The sequence below is a fragment of the Castanea sativa genome, chromosome 3 (assembly GCF_040712315.1).
Source record: "Castanea sativa cultivar Marrone di Chiusa Pesio chromosome 3, ASM4071231v1".
Taxonomy (NCBI): Eukaryota; Viridiplantae; Streptophyta; class Magnoliopsida; order Fagales; family Fagaceae; genus Castanea; species Castanea sativa.
In genome coordinates this window covers 49,470,593-49,480,566 of record NC_134015.1, presented here as the reverse complement: position 1 = coordinate 49,480,566, position 9,974 = coordinate 49,470,593, and the positions used below count along the sequence as shown (strand labels likewise).

The 9,974-nt window shown below is 37.1% G+C and overlaps 1 protein-coding gene across 2 annotated transcripts; it reads right to left on the bottom strand.

Annotated features, from left to right (window-relative positions):
• Nucleotides 1-596: 596 nt before the first annotated feature.
• On the bottom strand, nt 597-8,844 carry LOC142627960 (uncharacterized). Of its 2 annotated transcripts, XM_075801865.1 has the most exons (5): nt 8,529-8,844; nt 8,220-8,379; nt 7,984-8,064; nt 1,027-1,150; nt 597-910 (listed from the first exon to the last, which is right to left on the bottom strand). In XM_075801865.1, the coding sequence occupies exons 1-5, from the start codon at nt 8,701-8,703 to the stop codon at nt 863-865; spliced, it is 588 nt and encodes a 195-aa protein (XP_075657980.1). In that variant the 5' UTR covers nt 8,704-8,844; the 3' UTR covers nt 597-862. The 2 variants fall into 2 exon arrangements, with proteins under 2 accessions (XP_075657980.1, XP_075657981.1); XM_075801866.1 differs by having other exon boundaries at nt 853-1,150; nt 8,220-8,380; nt 8,530-8,829.
• Nucleotides 8,845-9,974: the final 1,130 nt, after the last annotated feature.

Genomic DNA, 9,974 nt, shown 5'->3' with positions numbered 1-9,974 from the left:
ATTCAGTAATCCCTTAAAACTTTTAAGTAGCACCAACTACCATGCCCTTGACATAATATTTCTGTGGGGAGGCACGGGTTAGCTTAGCATGAATATTATCTAGGGGTGTACAACAACACCTAGAAGAACTGTATGTAATACAGGATACTGCATCGAGTATCCATCCTCTCTATTTCAAGCATTCATTTTTGGAATTGCTCATTGTCATTCCCAGAATAGGTTCTTAGAAGTACATAGCCTTCAAATCCATTAAATCCCACAATCCCAAAAGTTTATCCATCGAGTATCCATCCTCGATGGATACAGGATACTGCATCGAGTATCCATCCTCTCTATTTCAAGCATTCATTTTTGGAATTGCTCATTGTCATTCCCAGAATAGGTTCTCAGAAGTACATAGCCTTCAAATCCATCAAATCCCACAATCCCAAAAGTTTATCTTCAATATGAAAGATATCACATAAGCAAAAAAATCATTATGATTTTCCAGGTCCACTCAATTTTACTTGGTCGTTACTCAATCATGATGATTTTGAAAACCAAACAATTAATTTTACTATAGGCTATTAGACATCTAATACATATGAGCACATTGCTGTAGAAAACCAAACAATTAATTTAATCTCAAAACGGTCAATAAACCAAGACCAAATGCATCATGCAACTGAAGAGTTAGAGATGGCATAATGAAGGAATAACTACATATGAAAGATATGTAAACCTGAAATTCCTTGATTAAAGCAAGCATCAAATTGTCTGGGAAACTAGATAACATGTTCCTCTCAGATAAGGCTTGGTACAAGTGAAGTATCCAGCATGTTTCATCCCACAACGAACATTTCAAAGCTCCCATAGGATACTATCACTGACCACCACCACGAGCATGCAACCTCTTCCTCTCTAACTCAAGCTAGCAACGGAAAATAATCAAATCATCGATTGATTCAATTAAAAGAAAAATATGTTTATAATTTCTGGATAAAGTTCTCAGAAAAATCAAATATGGGAATCCCTATAGTGCCCTACCACTTTCTTCACCCGGTCATTGGCAGCAGGAGTTCCTCCACTAACAGATTCAGGGAGATATGGACTGCTAACACGCACCTCATTCATGACAACTATGACAGTCTTGTCCCAACGCACTGGAAGCCTGATTAAAAAAAACCAATAACATCAATTGCAGAAAAATTGATAATAAATTTAGGAACCCTATGGCCTTAAAACCCTTGATAGTCGCTCTTCAAGACAAAGACACAAACCAGCAGACTGAATAGGGCAAGAATGGACTCAAAACGTGTGAACTTTGTTGCTTTGTGTACTTTTTGTCCTAAAGAGTAACAAATCAAGCATCTAAAACATTAGGGTTCCCAAATTGTGTCACATGTGTACTTCTGTGAATGGTAACAGAGGCAATGTTTTCACTTTACTTGTATGCACAAGGAGGTAAAGTGTATTTTACCCTATATCAATCCCAGAAAGCAGAAAGCAGAATTCTACCCAAGTGAAACTGTGAGGCTACCAAGCAGCTTATGGAATCAAATCCATGTTGTGAGATTTAACAACATTTAAAACTGTGAGACCACCAAGCAGCTTATGGAATCAAATTCATTTTGTGAGATTTAACAACTTTTTAATGTAACATTTAGCTTCACATCCATGCTTGCATGCAATTGGGATCAGTCTCTCAAAAAGTTTTACAAACAATGATAGGAAGTCACTAAATTTGTGGTTTTCCAGATAAATACTAAATCTGAGAAAACTCAAATCCTTGTACTCACAGTTCATGGTAACGTATGAACCCAGAGGTAAATACTTTCACCACGTGTCATTATATTCTTAGAATTCAAAGTCATAAAGTGTTACCAGAAACAGTATATGGGCCAGGGAAAGTAAAGTTGCAGATTGAACAAGGGTGTTTTTGAACAACTAAGCTAATGCAGATCCCTCTGGCATGGCTCATCTCTGAATAGTCTTTTGACTTCAAAATTAGACATCTATAAGCAGCATTTTTATAATTTTAATTTAAAGAACACACAATCTGGTCAGTATAAATGAAATAAACTATATGGGATAGGAGAATTCCATATATATAGCAGAGGGTAGTCAATTTTACCAACATCTGCAAAAATGTTCACATCTGCAAAAACTTCATGAATTCAATCATGGAGCTCAATCTAATAAGAAGTGAGGGTTGGGGTGGGGGGAGATACATATCTCAAATTCAAATATTGCCAAAAAATGGAATAAAGAATTACCTAAACACCATTCAGCAATTACAATAAAACAATTTTAGTGCAATGCCAAAGGTCTCAAGTCATCAAACACATAAGAATGGTATGTCTTGAGAATGGAAACACCAAGGAAACTTCCAAGTGTCTGCTTGACACTAGCTTTTTCCTTTAGTTTTAGCTTATTTGTTTATGTACAACTACTTATCAAAAAAATTTGTTTATGTACAGCTTCTTTCTAGATACAACAATACTTTAACCAACTTTCAGCAAATAAGAAAATACATTTTCAGCAAAAAGCTACATCCACATGCACTCGTTATGATCATAATGAAATATTCCTCTTAAACCATGATTTGGCAAGACAAAAACATTGGTTATGGCCTTATAGTTAGGGATGACAATGGATCAAATTTAATGGGTGTTCCACCCTGATCCGACCCTAATAGAAAGGCTTTGGGATTTTTCTTTTCAAATGGGTATGGGTTTATATTTTTAAACCCGCTAGGGCTTGAGTTTTACCCTTATTTACCTGAACACAAACTGACTATGTATTTAAATTACAAAAATACTCCATTATTAATTTTATTTACGCAAAATTTAGGGTTTGTATAATAATAAAGTAAGAGTGCCTTTCTTTCTCTCTTAAGATAATAGTTAATTTACTGTAAAAATTCTTACTAATGCCTGAAACTAGATAAATAATATTTTAGATATGTTTGGTTAACACGACCTAATATGAATCGTTTGACCCGACTCATGGTTTTTTTCAACTATAAATGGAATGGCATTGGAATGAAATTCTTAAAATTTAATAGGGTTTGGTATATAAAATATTTAGAGGCTTTTAAATTTGGAAAGGCCCTTTTAATCCATACCAAGCCTATAGCCAACCCTATTTTTAGTGGAGTTGCCTCCACCAAGAAGTTCTTTCTGCAAATTTCAATACACTATAGTCACCATACTAAAAGAAATCTGTGTAAGACACTACAAAGGTTATTGTGGGTTTGTATAGAGGTTGAAGGATCAAAAGTTTGGGTAGAACTGGAGTTACAAACAAATGTTGTTACAGGCAAGTCTGTTTGATCAAGTGAAAATTAAAATACTTGAGCTTCCATCACTTTTTATTAGTTTGAACCAAACACAGAACAAAAAGTTCCCACAGATTCAAATATCCTACACCAAGTTGAATAAAATCTCTCCAAACTCGATCATTAATCATTGCAAGAAACAAAAATAGTGCAACACCAAAAGGACAAATTCATGGTGAGAATTGAACCAAATACTGGATGTATAAGAAAAACAAATTGGCTTTCTTTATTGAAGCTAGTCAGAATGGTGGAATCTAGATTTGTCAGCATCCACATTGCCCAATATTAATCTGCTAAACTAGGCAGCAACAGACAGCTTTCATCAAAAAGCATTAAAAAATCATCCAAAAATTAATTGGGATGTAAATAGTACATACTGCAACTTGGTCTTCTCACTTTAGTGTCTTGTCACATTGAGATAGAGTAGGGGTTCACCTATATCAATCCCTTAACCTTAATAGCCAACAAGGCACTCTTGCTTTGCACAATTATCTCAAGCTTGGCATCCAACAAGTCAAATTATCATAGCAAAGTCTGGTTATTTTGTAAATTTAATTCTCCATTAGCCAATTTTTCTATTTACATAGGGGGCTTCGGCAAGGGGATCCTTTATCCCCATTGTTGTTTGATATTGTGATGGAGGCATTAAGTCGTATGTTGGATGTGGCTGCCTCCACTGGGCAATTCTCAGGCTTTTCTGTGGGCAATACGGCTGGTCCGTCAGTGATGGTGTCTTACCTTCTATTTGCAGATGACACTTTGATTTTTTGTGATGCTGAACCTTCTCAGATTGCTAATTTGAGGGCGATTCTTGCTAGATTTGAGGAGGTGTCTGGGCTTCGTATTAACTTAGGGAAATCTGAGCTGGTACCTGTTGGTGGCGTATCCAATTTGGAGGATTTGGTTGGTTTGTTGGGGTGTGGGCAGTCTTCTCTGCCCTTGAAATATTTGGGCCTTCCTTTAGGTGCAAAATTTAAGGATTTATCTGTTTGGAACCCGATTCTTGAGAGAATGGAGAGGAGATTAGCAGGTTGGAAGAGAATGTATTTATCTAAAGGGGGTAAGGTGACACTCATTAAAAGCTCATTATCGTCTTTACCTACATACTTTCTTTCCTTACTTCCTTTACCGGGGAAGGTGGCCAAGCGTATGGAGAAATTACAGAGAGACTTTTTGTGGGATGGGATTGGTGGTGAACCTAAAATGCATTTAGTTAATTGGGCCAAGGTTTGTAGGCCTTTGCAGGATGGGGGGTTGGGTATAAGACAGTTGGGTAATTTTAATTCTGCCTTACTAGGTAAATGGTTGTGGAGGTATGGAACCGAGACTGATGCGTTTTGGAGGAGGGTTATAGAGGCAAAATATGGGAATATTTGGGGTGGTTGGTGTTCGAAGAAAGTGACAAGTCCCTATGGGGTAAGCTTGTGGAGATATATTAGAAGTGGCTGGTTGAACTTCTCTAAACTCCTGGTTTATGATGTGGGGGAAGGTACTAGAGTGAAATTTTGGAAGCATGTGTGGTGTGGGGATTGTACTCTCCAAGAGGCCTTTCCGGAGCTTTATTGTATTAGTAGGTCCAAGGACTCCTCAGTGGCTGAAGTTATGGGGTGGTCTGCTGGGAGGTTTCACTGGAATGTGCTATTTCGTCGTCCTCCACAAGATTGGGAAGAAGAAGCCTTTGATCGGTTTATGGGGCTACTCTACTCCTCGTCAGTGAGAGGGTTTGGACCAGATAAGGTTTGTTGGAAGTCTGCAAGGAATACAGGATTTGAGGTTAGAGATTATTACAGCTCCTTCTATCCTCATATTCCTGTCTCCTTTCCATGGAAAATGATATGGCAATCGAAGGCTCCTCCAAGGGTAGCCTTCTTTTCTTGGTCTGCTTCCTTAGGTAAGATCTTAACAACAGACAATCTTCGTAAAAGACGAGTGATTGTGCTTGACTGGTGCTTTATGTGTAAGAGGTGTGGGGAGTCGGTGGATCATCTTCTACTTCATTGCACCATAGCTTGGGAGCTGTGGTCTCTGGTTTTCTGCTTGTTTGGTATTCAGTGGGTTATGCCTCGTACTGTTCTTGAGGTGTTTGAGGCTTGGCAAGGAAAGTTTGCGAGACATCGTCACATTGATATTTGGAAGTTGGTACCTCACTGCTTGAGTTGGTGCATTTGGCGAGAGAGGAATGCTAGAAGTTTTGAGGGTTGCGAACGCTCTTTGTTGGAGATTAAGTCTTATTTCTTACACACTCTCTTCGAATGGAGTGTGGTTTTTTCTCATTTTTCCTTTTCTTCCTTCTCTATTTTTCTTGACCGTTGTTCTCTTGTTTCATGATTTCTGCATCATTAGTACATCCCCTATGTACTCGGTTTGGCAATTCCTTTATTATTATTAATAATACTCTTACGTTATTTATCAAAAAAAAAATAAACAACAAAAGGTCAACACTCACTTAATATAAGTCATGATATGGCATTTGATTTCCCTCCACTCTTACCAGAAACACGAGGCATTGGAAACTTATCAAAGTGGAAAGACACCTAAAAAGCCCATAAATACTAGGCTACAATAAACTATTATAATTTTATAAATACATAACTCCTAATTTCTTACAAATTTCAAGAAACAAACTCAACAGATATGCACTAATAACTTACTTTTTTTTTTTTTTATAGGTAACAAAAAGATTCTTATCAAGGAAAAAATAGCCAACCCGAGTACATTGGGCATGTACTGTGGGGGCAAAAATCAACCACCAAAATTACAACGATCAAGTAAATCAGGAAGAGAAAAACAAGAACAATGTGACAAAGCCACACCCCAAACAAGGAGAGTATGCAAGAAGAAAGACTTGATCTCTAGTAAGAAGCGCTCACATCCCTCAAAGCATCTAGCATTCTTTTCTATTCAAATACACCACATCAAGCAATGTGGCACAAGTCTCCAAAAAAACTATATTGCGATGTCATCCGAATTTACCTTGCCAAGGCTCAAACACCTCAAGTACCTTAAGTGGCATAACCCAATGGAGTTCAAACAAACAAAACACCAAAGACCACAACTCAGAAGCTATGGGGCAATGAAGTAGAAGATGATCCACGGACTCCCCACACCTCTTACACATATAGCACTAGTCAAGAACAATAATACTCCTTTTGAGAAGATTATCAGTTGTAAGAATCTTACCTAAAGAGGCTAACCATGAAAAGGAAGCCACCCTTGGAAGGACCTTCGATTGCCACACCAACCTCCAAGGGAAGGAGATAGTAGGGGGTAGAAAGAAAGACAGAAACTTTTAACCTCAAAACCTCTACTCCTTGCTAGCTTCCACAAAAATTAGCAGGGCCAACCCCCCGCAATTCCTAGAGTAAACAATGTCCATAAACCGATCAAAAGAGACTTCCTCCCAATCCTGCGGTGGACGATGAAATTGAAAATTCCAATGAATTCTCCCACCAGTCTAACACATAACCTCTACCATTAAAGAATCCCTTGCCCTACTAAGGCAGTAAAGATTTGGAAAAGCCTCTTTAAGGGTACAATTCCCACACCACACATGCTTCCAAAACTTCACTCTAGTACCATCCCCTACATCAAACCATAGGGGTTTAGAGAAGTTTAGCTAGCCACTTCTAATAAACCCCCAGGGGCTAACACCATATGAACTTGTCACCTTTTTCATGCACTAACCACCTCATTCATTCCCATATTTTGCCTCTATAACCCTCCCCATAATGCGTTTGTCTCTAACCCATATCTCCACAACCACTTGCCCAACAAGGAAGAGTTAAAGCTTCTCAACCGTCTCATGCCTAGCCCTCCAACTTGCATTGGCTTACAAACTTTAGCCCATTTATAAGAAGACAGCCAATTCAATTGACCACCTGCTCTTATAGGTTGTTAAGTAACTTTGGACTTTTGGCATATTGTTCTCATCTGAGGGTTTGTTAAGTATTGCCAACATTGATGCAATATATTTAAAAGGGTTCCAGGTTGTTACCACCAATACAAACAATATGGGTGTTATGTGTTCTCAAAAGCAAAGAAATCTAAGAAGAATTATGAGACAGAGAATGCAATAGACAAATGATGATGGTTTTATCTCCCATTGTTTTTTCTTATGGAGTAGGATGGTAAGTACATATTCATGTATCAGCAAAAATAAACTTTTACTTTCAACAAAATGAGTACATATGCATAAATTTCATCTCCACCTCATCACAAAAAGACAATGCACATTGGCAACAGGCATCTACTTTCCTCTCCATTTCTCTTAACTTATAAATCATCCTCAATTCTTCCTCTTTCTTTCCCTTTCTCTTCATTTTAAAAAATTCAAAGGAAGAAAGTGTGTCTATACAATGAAAAAGGGGGCATACACTTCTACCTTTCAAGCTACCATAGGCTCTAAAGTATTGTAAATTTAGTTACTACCCAAGAGGTAAACTAAAATGCTAAAACAAGCAATGGATTTGATTGGTAAACACGCCCATCAACTCAGCCTCCACCTTCTTTTGACAGGGGCCATTTCAGGTACAGCTCATTGGCTAAGTAATGGGCAAATTATGCTCAATAAAATGCAACAAATAGTAATAGTAACATCATACAACTGCTACCAAATTGAATAACAATCAGATCCTTAAGAAAAAAAAAAAGGGTTAACAACATACGTTTTAGATAAGGCATCAAAAATATTCTGAGCCTCGCTGGTTACACCTACACCTCTTCTCTCTGCCTCAGCCTCTGCTTGCCTACAATCAACCTCATCAAAGATTGAAAATTTCAAAGTACATCACTTTACAATCCAACAAAATTAGCACAAAACACACACAAACACATTAAAAAACTAGATTTCCCAAATGGGATTATGGTGCAAATTGCAACAACAAATAAAAGAATGACCCACCTAATGGCTGATTCTTCTCTAGCTTGCAGACTATTCAGATCGAGGAAACACTTCTTGTTATCAAGTGGGTCTTCAGCTTGACCCAAGAAAGAAAACTCTTTTACATAGTTAGCCTTCAACAGCCTTATGTTTCGACGAGGTCCAGGTTTCGAACCCTCTTGTGGGCACCCCAACAGAACACAAAAGAAACCAAAATTAAGGAAAAAAAAAAGTTTTACAAATCAAAATCAAGAATCAAAAATTAGCTTTTTTTTTTGCTTTTTTTCTCTATAGCGTTAGAGAGAAAAAAGTAAATGGATGAAAGGATATGAAGGACGAGGATGTTGGAGTGGCGGTCAAAGGTGATGACTTGGGCTTCGAACTCGTCACCCAAAGTGGTCTTGATGGAGAGCAAACAACCTACGGCGAAGTCCTCTGTGTGGTTGTTGGTGGTGGCGGTGGTGGTGGTGGTACCATCCATGGCCATCTGGTTACTACTGCTCATTCTTCTCTGCCCAAGAAACCTGAATCAGTGTTGTTTGTTTTTTTTTTGAGATTTGGGCTTGTTTTGGTTTCGAAAATGGGCCGATATTTTTTTAAGTTCAATTCAATTACAAATGGAACGTAGGTCTTCTACAATCTCATCATTGTGTCAACCATTTTTATCACGACTCTTGAATCCTTGATTGATACGGTAAATTACGAGTCAATGAGAGTGACTCTTAAGTAATCTCTTATTACTATCACTTCACATCTTGACGTGGCAAAGGGTCGGTCGAATTCGGGTTTGGGACACACAGTTACATGTCAAAAAAAGGAGTGGGTTAGGAAGTTGGTTAGGTAAATTGGATTATGGGTGGGGGTTGAGTTGACCCATATTTTTTATATAATTTATTTTTTTGTAAAAAAAAAACATGTATTTGTCATTTAAAAAGTTACACAACAAATTACTTTGATATAAAATGCATTATTTTAAATTTCCCACTCATATCAAGAATAAACTTGATGTGGCAAAGTGTCGGGTCGGGTCGTGTCGGGTCGGGTCGGGTCGAATTTGGGTTTGGAACACATAGTCGTGTGTCAAGAAAGGAGTCATTTTAAGTGGGTTAGAAAGTTGATTGGGTCAATTGAATCGTGGGTCGAGTTGAGTTGACCCATATTTTTTAAATGGTTTTTTAAAAAATTGATATAAAATGCATTATTTTGAATTCTCCACTTATATCAAGAATAATCTTGACGTAGCAAAGGGTTGGGTCGAATTTGGGTTTGGGACACACGGTCGCGTGTCAAAAAAGGAGTCATTTTAAGTGGGTTAGAAAGTTGGTTAGGTCAATTGGATTGTGGGTCGGATTGAGTTGACCCATATTTTTTATAAGGTTTTTAAAAGAAAAAAAGAAAAAAAAAACAACAACAACAACAACAACAACATGTATTTGTCATTTAAAAAGTTACACAGCAAATTACTTTGATATAAAATGCATTATTTTGAATTCGCCACTCATATCAACAATAAGCTCAACTAAACAAATTAATACTTGTTTAATAATTTTAAAATTATACAAATCTCAACATTACTACTAAAACAAAATAGAACAAAGGATAAGTAAAATAAATACACAAGATTTATTTCTACACAATATCGACATCCCAAACATAAAACAAAATTACAAATGCTTATTGAGTAACTAATTTTACAAAGAATAAAAACATATATGAAATTTATAATCTTGAAAACTAATTTTATAATTTATTATCAATCGTGGTTGGCACTTTATT